Source organism: Schistocerca nitens, chromosome 5 (assembly GCF_023898315.1).
Source record: "Schistocerca nitens isolate TAMUIC-IGC-003100 chromosome 5, iqSchNite1.1, whole genome shotgun sequence".
Taxonomy (NCBI): domain Eukaryota; kingdom Metazoa; phylum Arthropoda; class Insecta; order Orthoptera; family Acrididae; genus Schistocerca; species Schistocerca nitens.
Genome location: NC_064618.1, coordinates 627058994 through 627079986, shown reverse-complemented (window position 1 = coordinate 627079986; position 20993 = coordinate 627058994). Strand labels below are relative to the sequence as shown.

General features: G+C 39.5%; 1 protein-coding gene across 3 annotated transcripts in view; it reads right to left on the bottom strand.

The window, feature by feature from the left end:
* LOC126260845 (xenotropic and polytropic retrovirus receptor 1) overlaps positions 1 to 20993 on the bottom strand; it is a 308009-nt gene that overhangs the window by 6522 nt on the left and 280494 nt on the right. For all 3 annotated transcript variants that reach the window (XM_049958248.1, XM_049958249.1, XM_049958246.1), the window contains exons 8-9: positions 19599 to 19799; positions 11687 to 11853 (exon numbers count right to left, since the gene is read on the bottom strand). In XM_049958248.1, the coding sequence (XP_049814205.1) occupies positions 11687 to 11853; positions 19599 to 19799 (368 nt within the window). The remainder of the gene's footprint in view (positions 1 to 11686; positions 11854 to 19598; positions 19800 to 20993) is intronic.

Below are 20993 nucleotides of genomic sequence, written 5' to 3'. Positions count from 1 at the left end.
TGTGTGCTGCCACCAGGGTTGTTTTTCTCCAGTGTCTGTCACCACCACCACCACCACCACAAGCTTGCCAAAAAACTCTAGATGTATTCATTGTAGTCACCAAAACTGGACAGGTATGCCTACGATGCAAATCTTGGACTTCATGTAGGAAAGATGCCATTCTGAGTGAAGAAAGGAAACCTTTTTAGTTAGATGACAGTACTATCCCTCAGTGGTCTTCCATTCAGAAATGCTACACAGTTTTGATTCAACCACCTGACACCTTTTCCAATGCCTGTACCACCCAGCAATTGTCTATCCTCATTTTGTTCTAAAAATAATTTTTTTTACATAATGTTTTTATTCAGACCTTGAGTCTCTTTAGTCCTTGTCACCTACAAAATACTCCCCTTCCATGTTCACAGCTTATCCCAGCAGTGTTTCAACTTCATCATTCAGGCCTCAAATGATCCTTCTAGAATGCCTTTGATGCCTGTGACTAGTCTGCCTAGTGTCATCATTGGTATCAAAAAGACACCCTCCATTTACAGACATTAAGTTTGGAAGATGAGAATTGTCCTTGCAACACATCTTTGATGTCATAATCCCACTGGCCTCAATCACCACTAGCCCCTGACCCACATCTGCCTCTACCCATACCCCAGGACCCTAACTCCATTCATCCTGCACCAACAACCTCTTTCCTGCAGTCTCTCATCCTCTGTGCTATCTCCCCTTCCCAACCCACTTATCCAAGTCATTCAGCACTGTGCATAACTCTCACTGCCTGCAGCCCGACTGAGATCATCTACAATGTTGCCACATTCCTATCCCATGCACTAGCTGCTTCTCCCTCCCAGTAGTCAGCAATCCTTCCCCAACTCTCCCCCCCTCCTCCTCCTCCTCCTCCTCCTCCTCCTCCTCCTCCCAGCCTCCTTTCCGTTGCCCACTTCACCCAACAACCCCTCACCATCACTGGAGCTGATGAGCTCCAGCACTTGCACAGTGTTGTTTACATTGCATCACAACTCTCCAGTATTATGTTAGCAATGATTAAATTGTGTTCTGTACAAAATTCTGTCAGAAGGTTTATCCTATCATTCCTTTTCTCCAGTACATGTTCTCCTACTATTTTTCCTTCTCTTCCTTTTCTGTTTCTACTACCATTTTCCAGTCTTTCATATCAGTAATAATATAAACTTTCACTTGTATTGTGTATGTCAGCCTTATGTTTATCCCAGCCACAATAATGTGTTCTATGCTGTTCATAGTAGCTTATCCATATTTACATTTTCATATTTATTATTAGACCTACTCCTGTATTGCTTGTATTTCATTCTGTGTTGATAACCCTGCACGGACATGACCAGAAATCTTGTTCCTCCCACCGCTGCACTTCAATAATCCTCACTATTTGTAACTTCAGCCTAACCATGTCTCTTCTTAAAGTCTCTAACCTACTTATCTAATCAACATTCCATGCTCCGACTGAAGAATATCAGTTTTGTTTCTTCTGATAACAACATCTCCTTGAAGAGTCCCAACCCATAGATTCAAAAGGGGGGACTATTTTACCTCCAGCATATTTTATCCAACGTGACTCAATCTCCTTTAAGCTATAGAATACAGTTGTTTGTCCTCGGGAAATGTAATGGCTGAAGCTTTTCCTTGCTTTCAGCCTTTTGCAGTACTAATGTAGCAAGGCCATATTTGCTAATGTTGCAAGGCCAGATCAGCTAACTAATCATATTGTTGCCCTTTAAACTAATGAAAAGGCTGATGCCTCTCTTCAGGATTTTTATGTTAGTCTAGTAGCTCCACAGATACCCTTCCACTGTGGCTCCAACAACAGTATCACTATCTGTCTCATGGTGTACAACCCACCCCACAGTGGCAATGTCCATCGTTCATTGAGAGCAGCAGTATATCTAGGCAATTGATAAGGTTCTATACAATGTTATGTACTTGCTTAGTTTGAAGTATTCTATAAAAAAGCAACACAGGATATTAGAAAATCCTCAGTTATCGATGTCAATAGGTTAGCACCAGTTTTAGAAGGTGTAGCTGCCACGAATCTCCCTAGTCAGTGACCTTTTGATAACAGTACCCCTTGCCATGTGCCTCCTCCCCCAATACCTTTCTTCCATGGTTCAACCTACTGCCATGTGGCAACAGCCAAACCTAGAATAATGGCTCAATTCAAGAAATTTCTGCTTGTGTGTTTGTGGTGTAGGGATACTTCATGGTGAGGTTATTAGCACCCAAAACTACCGCATGACCGAGGAGCATGGCAGCGGCACATCTTCTTTTATGGCAACTGAAGGCAGGTGTGTTTCAATCCCCAGAGCCAGCCTAGTTGAACAGCTAGTCCACACTATGACACTCAGGCTGTGCCAATTGATGCTGTACTTACAACACAGCCACCACTGCTGTCTCTGGACTGCAGATCACTGACAACAGTTGGACCGCAAACCAGCGACCACAGCCAGTCTTCCCAGGCTCTTGGCAGCCTCCACTCTGCCACTGCTTCATGGCCCAGGGCACACACTGAGCATCAAGCAGCTGCATGCCATGGGTGTCCGACACTGCTCACTGCTGCTCTCCAGTCAACAATTCTGTATTTATCACCATAGGCGGTTCTGATGAGCAGATCTGCCTAGTCCCATCTACTGGTCATCATGTCACTGTTCCATCATCCTGCCCAAGAAGTAGCCATTTGCCATGTGACATAGATAGTAAAGCTGTACATTGCTATTCACTTCCTCAAGAAACACTTGTGTCAGTGCATCTGAGGTGGCATGCTCGGTTCCAAGGTTCAGCACCTGCCACCTGCTATCTACCTGCTGAAAAAATCATGCATCATGCTCTGCATTTATTTATGTTTGGAAATAAAGAACTTTAAAAACAAACTGGTTGCTTACATCATCTACAGCTCCACCCATCTCCTGCAGAGAGATGTTTACCCACACATTCCTATTGACATATATTACATGTGGTGTCAGAAGAACTTTTGGAGGCTGAAATGGTTGACCAACAGAGAACAGCAATGACAGGGATTCAGCAGCAGTAGCAGTCAGTGCAATAATACAAGTAACAACCAGCCAAATTTTTTTGAGCTTGTCTGGTTTTGGTTTTACCTTTCCTTTCTTTTCTGTCTGGATAAATTGCATGGCTATGGTGACAGTAGTTAGGCAATATGTCTGAAATTGCAAAAGTGACAATCCAGGAGGTGATTCAGCACTTTCTTGATCAGGCAGCTAAGATAATAGCTAATAATGAAGAGTTTCATCAGTAAATAGATTGGTGAAAGGGACAGAGAAGTGAGCAGTCAACTTCTAAAAAACCTCCAGCCATCACTGATGCTTGTACTGCCTCATCAGCAGCCTCATTTTCTGAAAAATCATTTACATACATCCGCAAAATCTGGGAAACTGGAGTAGTGAGCAGTTGTTAAGTGTGGCTTGATTAACATTAGTTGGGGATGCCAGAATGTATGGTGTGTGCAGTGAGAAGTTACAGGATGAAGAGTCCTTTACGGATTTACACAAAATGTTAATTGATCATTACAGAAGAAAAAATATGTCTAGCTATGATCAAGAACAACTTAACGGAGTAGTCCAAAAATAAGGAGAATCAATAGAAAACTTTGTGGTCTGAATCAAGGAAATCAGTATTATTAAGTATGAGTTGATTGGTGACAGCAACTATAGGGTTGCTTTGCAGGAAGCCGAACAGAGGGCACTTGAGACTTTTGTGTGGTATTTGCCAGCTAACATGTTGTGAAAAGTGTGCATGGAATTCCTGAAAACCTTGGACAAAGCTGTAGCAACCACTGCAACTTTGGTTGAAATTGACTCAGTGGCAAAGCTGGGAGAGAGAGAAGAGTGGTTTTTAATACAGACATTATATATTATAGATTTGGTGGGCTGGGTACAATTAGCAGTTTTGTAAGAAGCCACAGTGTCAGACATGTAAGCAGATGAGACACTTTGATCAAAAATATCTGCAGGAACAATGAAGGTGGACTGGGGTTAAAACTTGCAGCACTATGGTAAATGGGCCAGAGGATGAGGTGAGCACTGTGAAATGCTCCCAGTAAGTGTTACCATGAGACACCTCTGTGCAAAATCAGTGGAAGACATTTGTGTAACAATCTATTTAACAGGAAGATACTACAAGCCTGTATTGGATGCAGGGTCACATGTATCCATGGCAAGCCAGAGTATGTTTGGTGCAATAAATTTGAATCCATCATGTTGTAGACCAAGTGGTGTAGGTAGTAATAGTGTTAACTCACTCTGATAGTCATTTTTGAGTAGACTACTGGGGTGAGAGATTGCCAGGTGTTCCATCTTTGTTTTACTGCTGAAGGGACTGAACTGTTGCAAGGCAACTCAAGATGTCGGGTAAGCCAACTGAACTGTGTACATTGTCTCTTAGACTTGAAAAGTGGGACATAATACTGAGAGGTACAGTGCAGCTGCTCTGGATGAACAGAGGAGCTGCTCTGCTGATTAATTCATTATGAATGGTTGTGCCTTTGCCTGAAACTGCGGAACTGGATTAGGCATAATGTTTCACACGATGTTGTTTACCCTATGTGCAGGAAATTGACAGAAGTCAAGTGGTGCCCATCGGTGTAGACAATTTAGTTCAGAAAAACTGAAGCTATCAAGTTGTGCACTGATAACTAAAAGAAGCATTAGAGGAAGATGAGCTGAGCAGGGATTTCAGTGTAGAATACTTAAAGCTGGGTCAGTCCTTTAATTTAGGCCCCACAGGGACGGAGGGAGGAGGGGGAGAGGTGTTGCATTTGAAAGGACATGATAGGGTTGACCTGGAGAGATTATTGGAGGACCACAAGGAATTACTTAACCCACCTGGATCATTGCTAGTTATGCCACTAGTTCAGCATAGTATTCCCACTGGAAAAGAGCAGCCTGTATACAAAAAAGTGTACCAAGGTCTACACATCATCTACAACCAGTGGTGGAGAAGTTTATGAATTATATAGGAAATTACTAATACCTGGGGAGCACCTGTTGTCATCATTCTGAAATATTCCTCAGCTGGTAGGGAGGCTTATAGGTTCTGCTGTGACTACTGATATTTATGCCAATGGACAGTTATGGACGTCTACTATGTGTGCAACATTACAGAAACCTTAACTATTTAGGGCAATTCCATTATTTTATCACCATGGACTTGTGAAGTTGGTACCATCAATTAGAGATAGCACCAGAGGATCAACTAAATGCTGTGTTTATGGTTCCATCTGGTCACTAACAGTATCACTGGATGCTATTTAGTCTGGAAAATGCACTAGCACCTATTAGATGATGTGATGCAAGGTCTGAAACTGAAACAGTGCATGACAGACCAGGATGATGTCACTGTATTCCAAAGACCTCTATGAGCATGTGGTGCATCTACAAGAGGTCTTTGATTAGTTACGTGCAACACGAATGACCCTTAGTTTAGAAAAGTGTCACTTCGTATTGTATGAGCTTCACTATTTAGGTCACATTATCAGCCAGGATCTTGTATGAATTGACTCACAATATGTACAAGCCACAAAGGATTTCCAAATGCCTTGCACAGGAAAGGAATTAGTTGTTTCTTCGTATAGGTAATTTCTATAGAAAATTCATCCCAAAATTTTGAGATGTAGCAAGACTTCTTATGTATTAATAAAAAAAGGAGTAAAATGTTACTGAACTTCAGTCTGTGAAGCAGCTTTTGAGTTATTAAACAATTTACTAACAACTGGTCCCATCCTTACTTTCCCAGGCTATTAGAAAGAGTTTACACTATTGTGTGATTCTAACAATCATGCTCTAGGCTGTGTTTTGAGCCAAGAGGTAGATGGGAAAGCACACCCAACAGTCTATGATTAAAGAGAGCTCAGTAAAGTGGAGGAGAATTATTCAACTACAGAAGAGGATATGAATGTGCTCTTTGGCATCACCTGTTTTCATTGTTACCTTTAATGGATGACATTTTAAGGTCATAATGGGTCACACAGCACTGAAATGGCTTTTATGACTTAAAAATCCAAATAGTCACATGATTTACTGGGCTTCACAGCAAGAGAATTTGATTTTGAGGTTGCACATCACTCAGGAAAATCTCATGGTAATGCGGACGGACTTAGTCACAAATTACGTGCTGCAGAGGGTATCAGTGTAAGGGCAGAACAATGATGTGAAGTGCTAGCTGGTGATGTGGTTTATCAGCAGTTCAGGAAGCAAGTGAATTCAGCACTGATGACAAAGTGCTGTACAAGCAAATGAGGTGTGGTCGCCACATAGCTGTGCCACCAAGTTTGTAGAATGAAGTACTGAGACAGGTTCATGATTACAGTTTGGCAGGACATAGTGGATGACATGCCACAGACCATCACATTGCAGAAAATTATTGATAGAAAATGAGGAAGCAAGATGTAGAGCATTACATAAAGAACTGCATTCCTTGCATGCAAAGAGTGGAGCTGAGTTGTCAGTGAATCCCATTACAAAGATTACCAGAGACAAACAGACTATTCCAAATGATTGTTATGGATGTTCTTGGTCCCTTTGCACAGACATCAGCAGGGAATCTCTGTGTATTAATTATAATTTAGCATTTCTCATGTTTGTGGTCCTGATCATTATAACAAATCAACGGAAGAAATGATGGCCCAGGCTATGGTTAACCAATGGATATTGAAGTTTGGAATACCAGAGACACTGATAACTGACCAAGGCACTAAGTTTATGTCCAAGTTATTGAAGCAATTGTTTCATTGTTACACATGAAGAAGTTATGAATGAGTGTTCTACACCAGCAAATGAATGGGGTGACAGAGGTACATAGAATGATAAAAAGAATGCCAAGTTATTAGATAGATAGTAACCATAATGACTGGGCTTCTACCACCATATGAAGTAGCAGTGTATAACTTCAAGATCCATGAGAATATGGATTTATCACCATATGAGATTGTTTTTGGCCAAATGATATGCTCCCCTTCTGAATTATGCAAACCACCCCCTCCAGTAGAAGATATATCTACTAAATAGTACCCTCCCCTTTTGAATGATGCAAACCCCACCCCCAATAGAAGGTATATCTGCTCTTTGAAAGTTTAATAAAGTATCTGGTGCCAAGTTAAAAAGATTAATACAAAGGCTCGGCAATGGCAGGAAGGCACTCACAACAAAAAAGATAAACTGCCTAAGTACCATATTTGGCACTGGGTAAAGTTAACTAACTCTCACATGCTGAAGGGAGAAACCAAAAAGTTCATTTTGCATTACCAAGGGTCTTATCAAGTAGTCGAGATGACATCTCCTGTTGATGTCAAACTGCAGCTTCCAGCTTGAACCATAGTTATGCACATTAAGATGAATTTTCCCATTTCAGGGTGTACCAGAGGCACTGCCTCAATTACCAGCAGCTCCTTCTGAATGGGGGAAGAAAAATGGCTGGAAGAAAGGCGAGAACAGGCAAGTGAGGCAAGATATACCTTCACTTATTCCAAAGTTCCAGTATACCTTGAAGTCATGAGGTGGCATTGTGAATTAATTGAGGAGGCAAGATGTATGTGAATCTTGTGCATTTTCTTCTTAGTTATCAGGTATATTTTTGAGTATATATTATCATTATGTCTATATTTGTGTTGCTTTTATGAAAGACATAGTACAATAAGGTGTAACTACCGCTGTGACATATTTTGACACTGATCTGAGCTACGTCTGAAGTGTGATAACATAAACAGAACTGTCCACACCAAGCATAACCCAAATACAAAATATGCAAGCAGGTACTCATAAGAAACTGTTCTCTGTAATAGGTGGCCTGTGAGAACAGCAAAGCCCAAAACTAGTCAGTAAATAAATAATTAGCAGCTTTGATGCAAACAGAAATATATTTTCTTCAATACTTGAGAGCTGCAAGACAGGACATACTAAAAAACTTTCTAGAGGCTGTCCAGGAAGTTGGGATGATCCAGGAAGTAGGGATGAATATTAAAGTGCTATAGAACATACAAAATTTATTGAAAACTTGATGTTTCTTTTATGAACACATTAAATAACTTCTCCCATTTATGTGTGAAAAATTATATCCTCCACGTGACCGCCCAAGGCTGCATGGCAATGAGCAATGCATTCATTGAAGTTCTCGATGACACATCTGTTGGGATACCATTAATAACCATTTTAATTTCATCCTTCAATTAGTGTATTGTTTTTGGTCTGTTCATGTACACTTTTGATATCACAAATCCCCACACAAAAAGTCACAAGGCATAAGATCACATGATCTGGCAGACTATTCCTGGTTGCCACACAAAGGAAACTTTTCATTCAGTAGAGCAGTCATTTCATGGGATGTGTGATATGTTGCACCATCTTCTGAAACTAAAAATTGTTATCTTCATCAGTAACAGGGAAAAACCAATCAGAAAGCATGTTTCAGTAATGGTCACTGTTCACAGTGATGGCAGGTCCCTCATCATTTTCAAAAAAGTAGGGGCCGATCACTCTTCCTGCCCAGAACTCACACCAAACAGTCATGTATTGTGGATGCATCTCATCTTCCACAGTCACTTGGGGATTTTTGTTACCCCAAATTCTGCAGTTCTGCGTATTGATGAATCCACTGAGGCAGAAATGCACCTCATGTGAGAAAATTATTCTTTTTGTGAAGTTCTTGTTCTCTGCTTGTCGAGCCAAGACCCACTGAGCAAATTGATGTCTCTTTCCATGATCTGCAAGCTTCTGCTCTTGTGCAAGTTGTATTCATGCATTTTCAGGTTTTTTGAAAGAATTTCATGCAGTGAACTTGATGATAAATTCAGTTGTTGAGCTTGTCGGCAAACCAATTTTGTGGGGCTTGCAGTCACATTGTCACGCATGACAGCAATATTTCTTTATGTTCAAACAGAATGCAGTCACCCTGTTTTCATAACGTTTGAAACAGAACCTGTGATCTCAAATTTCCAAATCAACTTAAATGAATCTGAGCAGCACTATGTCCAAGAGTCACACACAATTCACAAATGGTTGCCATGGGACTTTCACTGACTTTGTAATAACTTTTTATCTCTTGGATACATTGCTCAGCTGTCATTTACTCAGTGATGAAAATAAACATCAAACAATAAAGCCCACCACACAAAAGCTATCAGGCTACTAATGGGAAGGGCCACAAATAACAAACATGAAAAAACCATGGCTACCAACCACCATATGACAAAATGGTGCAAAATTCCAACTTGTCCTTACTTCCCAGACAACCATTTTTTTATGAAAGAGGCTCATGAGTGAGCGTAAAGGACACATTTTAGGTAATAGGTTATTGTAACTTTTAAGTGAAACTTTCTTTGTAATGTTAGTGGAACCTTAGCATACTTAATTTAGTTTGGTAGAGAAACATTGATGTAGCACAATGCAGTACATTATTTTGTTAAAAGTGTAGTTTGTATAGAATTTGATGAGTAGACTTGTAGCAGTGCTGGACTGGCAAGCACTGCCTGCCCCACAAAACATACACATACAGTTCCTAGGTCATGCGAGCACACCATTATGCTCTGAGAAGTCTGAAACTAAGAGACCTAGGGAGGTTGTCATTCATTATAAGTGAAATTGATTTTTTTTTTTCAAAAGATAGGGTCATGCTGGATATTCTCAGTGGAAAAAGCAATAGTCATCATAGTACCTGCTATGATTAAGACATACTTGTTGATCTACCTAGCAGATTTACCATTCAAGATCCAGCCTTACTTAAATGAGATGCAACACCAGACCTTTCTCACCTCCCGGGGATCAGATGGTAGCCTCACAAAATGATTCTGTGATGATAGAACACCTGCTTGAACATGTGAAAAAGTACAGGATCAAACATTGCCATTGACTCATCACCATAGCAATTACCATATCAGCTTCCTGCTTAAGTCTGATGATCAAAAGTATCGTGTACTGCCATCTCAGGTGTAGAGTTGCCCAAACACCACACTTACCATTCTTGAGTCTGTGAGTTGATACTACCTGTGTTGGTTACAGTGAAGAGGTGACTGATCGTCAGAGAGCGAAGTAAAGTAGTGCAAAAAATGGGACCTACGAACTCAGTCTTTGAGCATCGTAGGAATGAGACAGTGTACATTGTGTAATATGGAAAAGGGAATGATGACATGTAAAGGTGAAAGTTACTCAAGAAGAGTTTACTCCTGACTCATGCAGGATAGTGTAAAGACAATAGGACAAATATTAGTGTTACTTTTGAATCTAGTCTCTCAAGTAGCAATGCAATTGGCCAAATTTTCCTGAGGGGGAAGTGTAATGACATGGGCCAAGGCAGGGGCCCAGAGCTGTAACTAGGGCAGAGCAACTGCTGATTACCGCAGTCAACGATGTGCTTATGTCAGCACCCCTTGACATGCACCTGCTTCCATGGTGTCATCCTTCCATGGTTCAAACTAATGCCACTGGCAACAACTGGGCCTAGGACACAGGCTGCCAATCTGGAAACTTCTGGGTAACCTAGGAATGTGGCAGTGGTAAGCCTTTCACATGGTCAGTTTCAGACATCTGTATTTAAACCCTCACAGCCAGTCTGTCATCATCAGTACAGCTGGGCTACCCTGTGCTGCCACTTGATGCTGTACTCATGACAGAGCCACCACCACTGTCACCAGCCTGTAGGCTGCCGATTGCTGCCCGACTGCTTAGGTCCTTGCCACCCTCAATCCTGCCACTACCTCGTGATCCAAGATGAGAAGTGAGATCCACCAGCTTTGTGCCGTGGGCATCCGACACTGCCCTCTGCCACTTTCCAGTCTGGAGTTCTGTGTTCAATATTCTGGGAAATTCTGCCGGCAGACTGCCTAGCCCGGGTTGTCAGTTGTGTTGCTGTCCTGCCACCCTGATCAAGCAGTGGTTGTCTGCTGCAATGCAGAAGCATGAAAGCTGCTGTATGCTACATTTCAGTCTCCCGGAAACACTTGTATCAGTGTGTTGGAGCTAGCATGCCTGATTCCAATGTTCAATACTCACCACCTGCTATCTGCAGACACCCTGCTTTAAGTTATTTGTATTTGGAAATAAAAGAACTTTAACAAAAGCTGGCTGCCTACATCATCTGTACTTCATCCACCTCTGGCATAGAGCCACTTGCCCACACCTTCCTATTGAGACCCACTATTACGTAATTCAAGGAAGTAGCATGCAGTGGTTGCTTGTGCTACTTAAATTTATATAAACTCATTCCACATCTATGAAGGCTCTCTTTCACAATAGAATTTGTAAAAGAGTTGTCACTGGTATTGTGACAAACGGTAACAGGTACAATGGCATATACTTCCACTCATCAAATTTTGCACTATTTGCAGAAGATTAACAATATTATGACACATAAAGCTGTAAACTGTGATTGTACCATTTGTTTTATAGCTTGCTGTGTGCTTGAAAGAATTTTAAGATCTATAATTCCACTGAGTTTCAACTCCATTTCTCTCTTCTATTTCCTCACTGCTAAACAGTAATGCCATACTGAACAGGCATCTTGTCCTTATACTAAGTGTGTCACATCATCTTATAACAAGGTGTCCAACATTGTCAATAGTAATCATCATCCTTATTTGTAATACTGTCTCCATACAATTAATTTTTTAGATGATATATTATTCTATTCTGTAAGAATCTTTGTGGTGTACTGTTTTACTTACTGTTGATGAATAGACAATCTCTTCTCTTAAATATTTATTTTCTCCTGCTGAATTGTCAAATAATCCCCAGTCCATTTTAATGTCCCATGTGTATGAGTAGCAAGAACTGAGTAATGATGCCAACAGCCACATGTAGAAGAATGGGTTTTTGTGTTTGTTACTGTCATCTGGAACAAAATAATGTCACTTTACTATTAATTTCCACTGAACATTTGCATTGTGATCTCTGACATCACTATGGCCATACTAAGTGCAAAAAACAAAGGAAATAAATAAAACAAAGGAAGGTAACAGTTTGAGATTATTCATTTCTGCATCAGTATCAGAAAGAGGCAAATAAGATGATTATATTAACAAATTGTAACATGAATATTTGTCATACATATGCCAGGATCACAGTCAAGATAACTTTGTAGTGGGAAAGTACTTTCAGGAAGGGTAACGGACTGAGAGATATACTTCACGAATCTCAACCAGTTTAAGAAACCTCTCAGGTTTACTCCATTTTGAATGTACATGAGAACTCCCCTCAGGAAACACAAGAAGACACCAGCCTAAGTTGGGAAAGGCCAACACTAAAACTTCAGTAGCTTAAATTAGAAATCTGGGAGGGAAGACTGAAGGGAGACACTGGCTGTTTGGAAAGAAGGTGAGGCTGGAGGCCTCTGGAGTTCGCTGGGAGCATTTGGAAGAAGACAAGTTTCTCTTGACAGGGGGCTCTTAGTCACCTGACTGCAAATTTACCATGAGATTGTTTACTGAAATGTGTTAGTTTAGCTGCATAGCCCCTCTCAGAATTTGTAGTTAGCATAGCAGTCATTGGGTCTTTACTTTTACACATATCCCTTACTTGAATTTCAACAAAATTGAATTACCAGAGGTAGAATGAAACAATACATAAATTTTAAACTAAGACCAACTATATGGCAGTACATTATTCCGTGATGCTGATACTCTCATTTTACATTCTGTGCATAATTTTAACAAAGTATCTATCCAAGGCAATTGCATGTACTTCACATATATGTAGAAGAAAAGCATGTTTGATTTGGGTATTGCGAGGTGGGGGGAATATACAATATGTAGTTGTTAAGGAACTTTTGTTTTCTTTTATACAAACCTTTATGCATTTTGGAAAAACATATTTAATCCTAATTGTAGTGTTTCGAAAATTTCTGCATAAATTCTAGAACCACTCAGCCTTCTACCATCTTGAACACACGATATTTTAGCTGTGAGAGTGGGATGATTTCCGGAAAGCTTTTGACACCGTTCCTCACAAGCGACTTCTAATCAAGCTGCGGGCCTATGGGGTATCATCTCAGTTGTGCGACTGGATTCGTGATTTCCTGTCAGGAAGGTCGCAGCTCATAGTAATAGATGGCAAATCATCGAGTAAAACTGAAGTGATATCAGGTGTTCCCCAGGGAAGCGTCCTGGGACCTCTGCTGTTCCCGATCTATATAAATGACCTGAGTGACAATCTAAGCAGTTCTCTTAGGTTGTTCGCAGATGATGCTGTAATTTACCATCTTGTAAGGTCATCCAAAGACCAGTATCAGTTGCAAAGCGATTTAGAAAAGATTGCTGTATGGTGTGGCAGGTGGCGCTAAATGATGAAAAGTGTGAGGTGATCCACATGAGGTCCAAAAGAAATCCGTTGGAATTCGATTACTCGATGAATAGTACAATTCTCAAGGCTGTCAATTCAATTAAGTACCTGGGTGTTAAAATTACGAACAACTTCAGTTTGAAAGACCACATAGATAATGTTGTGGGGAAGGCGAGCCAAAGGTTGCGTTTCATGGAACTTGTGGGTTATTCTTTGCTAACCTCATCAGTGACCATTGTTTTAAATAACATGAATATTTGAGATTCAGAATTCTGAAAAACTCTTATCTTGGACTTGCTGGAGGCAAGACATATTTTACAATTTGTTTGTAATAGAGTTATGGTCGTTAAGCCAACTCTTTTTTTGAAATGTACTTAATTCTGTTTCTAATGTGAGATGATACGAGTGACTTACAAGAAGTCAAAAGTTTATATGCGAAGTGTGAATTTTGTCCTTTATGAAGCTCAAATATACTGATAGTGGTTGAAAAGTATTCTTTGAGTACCGAATTACTTCACAAGTAGAGAGAGAGAGTCATTAAGGTTCCTGTAACTAGCATCCTTATTCATAGAAGAAGTTTAAAGAGATTCCAGAAGCTGGCTATCCAGAGAAGAAGATCGGCTGTATACACCAAGTAAGTCGACTTATATAAGAGAAGCGGGAAGTTTGCACATACACTTCACACACTCTTAGTCATCAAATCATTAGACAATGAACAACAATTATGTGTATGTGTGTGTGTTTATAGTCACTAAGGAACAGACAATTACAAAAATTTCATAGGCATAACTGGCCACAGTTTGTATAATTGGAGTATCACTTTTCATTCCAGTGCTGACTATTACCTTATCATCATCCCAATACTGACTGTTGCCCTAATCATCACATTCCACATTCCAATTTGCCCTTAAGAGAGCTTTACGTGAGGGATATTCAGCAAATAATGTTACAAGATTTTTTTACGCAAACATAAATGCATACATTTCGATGAAGCATAGAGGAACAGTAGTGTAGATATTACGTCATTTTCCGACATAATCACCATTTACTTCAATGCATTTTGTAAACCATGGTATGAGTTTTTTAATACCTGCATTGTAGATGTCTTTCACCAACTACTTAAACCACTTCTTCACTTTTATTTTCACCTCATCGTCATCATCATTCATCATCAGAAAAGTGGTTTCCATGCACATATTTCTTCACTTTAGGAAATAAATGATAGTGTCTAGGCATGAAACTGGGACTGTGAGGTGGGTGATTAAAAAGATTACAATGAAATGAGGTCAGTAATTATTGCTCTGCGAAGTGGACTGCGGTGTAGCATTGTCATGAAGGAGGCCGACTCCCTTTGTTAGCTTTCCACAGTGTTTTTTTTATATATGGCTCTCTAGAGTTTCTTGAGTGTATCACAGTATTATGTAGAGTTGATTGTTTCACATCTGAGCAGGAATACAACAAGCAGAATCACTTTTTTGTCCCAGAAAACAGTTGGCTTGACTTTTTGAGCTGTTTGCTGAGGTTTGAATTTTTTTGTTGTTAAACAGGAACGAGTGCATTTACTCTTGCCTGTTCTCTGTGGTATGGTGGTAAACTCATGTTTCAGCCCCCATCACTGTGGAGTTGAGAAAAGTCTCTCAGTCACTCACAAAATGATCAACAAACTCATGCTTGGCCCTGACTGTCGTTTTTATGTTCTGCAGTAAGCATGTCCAGAACCCATCACGCACACAACTTGTGATATCTTAGTTGATTACTCACAATTTCATGAACAATGGTTTGAGAAACTTCAGGATGCAATTCATGCAGATCATCAGTGGTCACATAGTGGTCAGAATGAATATGCTTTTCAAGTGTTTGTACCAGTTCATCAGTCACCAGACAGATGTCCACTTCTTTCTTCATCATGAATTTCTGTTCTTCTGAAAGTGAAATTCTGTACCCATTCTGTCACATGTTGCCATGACATAACCTCCTCCCCCTACACTGACATGATTTTGTGATGAATCATTGTGGTGCTCATGCCCTTGTCATCCATTTAGTGTATCACAGCACACACTTTGCACTTGGTGGGATACAGAATGAGAGTGTTTGCCTTTAACCATCACCACAACAACAGTCAGGACACTACTGATGACCATTATCACTCATTCATTTTAATGTGCACTACCATACACAACAGTGATACCAACTGTGAAAAACTCAATTCCCTTGTAGAGATACAGGCCTTATAACTGTAGTTTCTGGATATCCCTCATATAACCATCTAGAATGGGCAAATTAAATTTTGCTATTCAGCCTTATTTAAAGAGTTTGTGGCATTTTGTCCAAGTGTCCACCTGCTCCTCAAAGGAACACAAAAAAGACAGAACTGGACAGTAACTGTCATACAGCCATCCGATTCAGACATTTATGAGCTCTTGATTGTGAAAGTTGCACATTAACTAAAAGCTATCTGCTTGATTAATATGTCTATAGTATTACACAATAAAGTAAGTGCAGTGAACAACAATGTTAAGGATAGACACTACTTGATCAAATTATTAACTAAAGAACACTTAAGTCAGTTGCATGGACAGGTACAAGTATTGATTGTGGCCTCAAAGGAACTCTGTAGGGACTCTATGACTAAAGCTTCACCCAGCAACCACCATCAATTACTGGTTGATGCTGCAAATTACAGGAACAGTTTGTAGAAGACTTTGATGTTTCTTAATGTCTATAACACATGCACACATGTGAAATTTTAATAAGATTTTCACTACATTTCAACAAGGCAACTTAAGTATCACAGGATCCCCTTCACATATTCATTCACTTTCATTCATTCATGAATTCATTCATTATGTTCCACAGATTCCATCAAGGAGAACTTCAAGCCAAGGTATACATTAATAAAAGAGAAGCATATTTTAGAAACTTAATCTGTACACTGTATTACATATAAACTATCACTACAGTGCTTAATGTTATTTGTGCCTACAGCAGTTAAATGCAATCTAATAAATTAGAAAGATGCTGATAATGGCATGTCTGTGGGTGCGCAGAAGAGTTTTGTTTCTATCACACACACAATATTTTGACAAGCGACCCAAACACCATCTTTGGGTAGTGCAAGATTTGCTGTTGGAGTCCAGGCAGTGAGTACACATAACAATAAAACTCACTGCACTTGAAGAAGACAGCTGGGTCAGTTGTTGAAATATTGTATGTGCAATAGAAACAACAATTTGGCCTGCCATTAATCACTCATGCCAAGAAAACCTGAGATGTCAAGATGCTGTTACTTTGAAAAAAAGTTGCTGCTTTCTCAATTACGTTAAATAGCTAGTGTTTGCCTCCAATATTTATGTGATTGTATAGGGATTTTTCAAAGAAAATAATTACCTACTTCTGCCAATCAGAATCCTGTTTACAATAGACTACTTGTTGAGCAAATTTACAATGGATACTGCTGCCTGCAGTGTAGCCAACAGAATAGATTCAGTTCTTTAATATAGGTAGTTAGATTATTGGTTAAAGGAGAGGCTAATAAGCTATATTTTTAATTTTCTTTTGAAATGATTGGGATTCCCAGTTTATTGCTTTGTTTTGGATGGAAGTTTATCGAAAACTTTTGCACCCGAGTATGTAACTCTGGTATGAACCATAGACATGAAGGAAAAGTTATTTTTTCCTTCATCAAAAACCATTAAGTAGTAAACATATGGGGCAGTGAGTATAAGAATTCCTTGTTCCTTAAAGAAGGCTCTATAAGATTTGTGGGAATCTAGTTTACAAACAACTCATACTGCTCATTTCTTAGAAATGAACACATTATTTACTTTAGATCCACTGCTCCAGAAGATATTTCTGTAACACAAGGTATGAAAGTATGCCAAATAAACCAAATAATGTCTGTTAGCAGTATGTGTAGAAGGAAATCTAATACATCTGTATTTGAGTGTTTGCTGCTGCTGTGAGGACGTAATCAATGAATTAAGTACTTAACAATTTTAATGTTAACCTTTTTGATAGCATAATTTTCAGAGACTCAGTTTGAATTGGGCCACTATGTTTGCATTTAATAATGTTCCACATATATTTTGCTTTATTCTTGGTCAATTCTTCACTATGACTCATGCTCCTCCAAGCAAAAGATGCATTAATTCCAGTAGTTAGCCATCCCTTACCCTTGCTTCTGTTTGTTTTAGGGCAAAATGAGACTAAAAATGTGTGGCAGTATGTTTAAAAAAGAATTAAATTTTTCATCTACACTGTCTTCTTTATAAATTTCTCCACAGTATTCATCCTGAACCTCTCTCTAAAAACCATCATCAAGTCACTGTGTATTGTCTGTGATAAAATGCTTTCCTTCTATGATCACTGTCAATATCCCCCTTCCCGTTCCCCTCCCCCACCCCCTCCCCCTCCCCCTCCTCCTCTCACACACACAACAGTGAAGTTATTGTAACAGTATCAACTGAGTTCTGTTTCAAAATGATGACATGTCTTTTAGTTACAATTATATTCTATATAATATCAGATTACGCTGAAGGCCAACTTTCTTCATGATTCAGCATATCATACTAGAAATAGGAGTCCCTCAATAGGTATAATTTTTGCATATGAGAAAAAACATGTTTATGATACTGTTTACTGAACAATGTTGACTTGGGAATAGAAGGGGTAAAAACATAAAAAAGTGAAATTTAGTCTTTTACAAAATAACTGACTGAATGAACTGAAGTATTTTGATCCTTGCTTTGGTTGAGATAGCACTATTGATTCAAAAAGGGTGTTTTAAAAATGTGTCAAAAATAAATAGAGCAGTACTTTTATTTCAGGATTAGTTGTACTAGATCATGAAACTGCTCGTGGACATGTTTCTATTATCTGACTATCAGGAAAAAAGTTTTAGCTTTCAATGAGTGACAGCAGTTGTAGGCACAATTTCAGAAACCAAAACCAAAATAAAAAACTGACAGTTGATAGACAAGTATAAGTAAAATGACTGGTATGAAGAGAGACCGATAAATTAATAATTTTCTGTTGTAGCTGAAAATATGTTGTTATATCAAAATCAAATTTTAATATATCAAAATTTACGTTAAAAGGAATAAAGATCTATCATCAGAATTGGTTGATCCAATGCTGATTAAGAGCCTTGAAGAGTGGTGATTTCAACAGAATTATATCATAAATTGATACTATGCAGAGGGAAATCCAAATTATAACTGTGCCTGCTTTTGCTTTAACATTTATAGCTTTGTATAATGTGCCAACATGCTCCAGAGGTGTATTCCAATGAAGCTGTTGTCTTATGTCATCTGTTGTAGCATACAAAAGCTTACTGCTTCTTGTAAAAGAATAATGTGAATATGAATCTACTCTGTAATGTTCAACCCATGTCTGCTTTTGTTTCTGACAATGATAAGTTTGTGGAATGTTTCTCCTTTCAATTCAATATAAGAGCTGCTGAAACTTTTTCTGGAGTGGTATGAGTGACAGTGATGTGCTTGTAGCTTTCAAGCCCTTAACTGTGAATGAGAACACTGGAATGTTTTCTAAAGTTGAACATGTTTCTGTGAAAGTCAGAAGGAAGCTTAGAGTCTAAGATGTTACTGATGACAAAGGCATTAGAGACAGAAAACAAACTCAGGTTGGATAAAGGATAAAGAAGGAAATCAGCCTCACTAAATTCAGGAAAACCATGGCAGTCTGGAAGTTGATGGCTAGTCAGGGATATGGGCCTTGCTTCTCGTGAATGCAGGTGTAGTGTCTTAATTGTCAAGGCTGGCCAGTCCGCGAATGTAGTTAAACCTCTTTGTACCTGTTAAAAGTATGAGTTTAACTTCTGTACTGGTGATCTTATTTCTGCATGAAAGCTGGTGTTGGTGATACATATGTTGGCGACTGCTAAGTCAGTCAGGTCTAGTCTTTATGTTCTTAATAAGCCTAATGTCAAATTCAGAGCTCCAATTTAAGTAATGTTTGAGAAATGCAACACAAAAGTTTCACCACATAACCAGAAAAGCAAAATAATCCATCGTAAGAATTGATAAAAAAAAAATAAACTGAAGGCAATGCACATAATTAATAAACAAAATGTGTATAAATAAGGCAGTGCATTACATGGCTATTCTTCTACAGTTTACAAAATCTATTTGTATCCTAAACAATTGTCACTTTGTTTTGCAAACTGAAATGCATCTGTCTTAAAATAATGATTTCGTTTGGGTAAAACAACAATTAAAAAGTTATATTTTTAAATCCTATGGCATAGAGTGAAAGATTTGTTGTATCATTTCATACTGTTACCTGAGTTCAGTGTTCGGAGGGTATTGAATAGTACTACCAGAAATGTAGTCGAGTACTTTCCAGCATTCACAAGATGGGGGAAAGCTTCCTTTGAATCACGATATCTTCTAAGACACTGTGCAAATCTGAACCATGCAGGAAGGCAGTTTACAATTGCTTTTGAGATAACAGCATTGGGTCCACATTCAGCAGTGTTTAACACTGTAAAAGAAATATTAGCACTAAATAAAGATATATAGATCTTTTTCTTAATTGTGCTGTGGAAAACACAACATGATGAGGTTGCAATTCAAAATGAAATACTGGTATCTTTGACTGATAGAAATAGTTCCTACTTAATGCCTGAATAAACAGTTATTCCAGTATTTTTTTCCTCTGTTGCTACAGATGTGGTAAGTATTAACTTATTGCAGTACTTATACAATACAAAACAGGCAGTTCGCATGCTTTTCAAAATGACAACAATATGAAAATGATGGATTTCCTCTCACAGAGTAGAGGAGGCTTTGAGTCATAGACAGGCACAATCAAAAAGACTGCTAAACATTTAAGCTTTTGAACAAAGAAGTCCTTCTGCCAAAATAGAAAGCACACACACACTTGGCCACTGTATCTGGCCACTAGTGCCCAACTACAGGCTGTGGCTGTGGTTGTGTCTGAGATGAGCAGCACTCTGCCAGGATAGTTTGGGGGGAGGGGGAAGGGTAAGGAAAAGGCACGGAGCAGGAGGGGTAGGGATACCAGGGCAGGGATGTGGGACAGTGCTGTGCTGCCTGTGGGAGTGTGCACAGACAGGATGGGTTGCTAAGGTGCTGAGTTGGGAGGCTGTGCTGGAGGGGGAGGTGGGTAGGGGGGGGGAGATGGGGAGAAGCAGAGAGGGGGGAAAAGTCTAGTAGGTGTGCTAGTGGGATAGAAGGTGCATGTAGATCTGGAGTGGGAGCAGGGAAGGCGATATGTAGCTGGAGGATAGATACTAGTGAAAGCTGAGGCTGGGGGGGGGGGGGTGTTCCAGGAATGAAGGATATGTTATAGGAGGAGTTACTATCTGTGCAATTCAGAAAAGTTGATGTCAGTAGGAAGAATTCAGATGATTCAGGCTGTGAAATAGTCGTTTGAGTGAAGCACATTGTGTTGGGCAGTATTTTCGGCAGCTGCGTGGTGCAGCTGTCTCATGGGCACAATTTTCCAGTGGCCATTCATGTGGAAAGACACCTTGTTAGTTGTCCTGCCCATGTGGTTGCAGCTTATTTGGTAGATCACATGGCTGCTTTCACCACTAGCCCTGCCTTTGATGGGGTAGGAGATGCCTGTGACCAGTCTGGAGTAGATGGTAGTGGGAGGATGTACGGGACAGGTTTTTGCATCTAGGTCTATTGTACAGATATGAGCCATGAG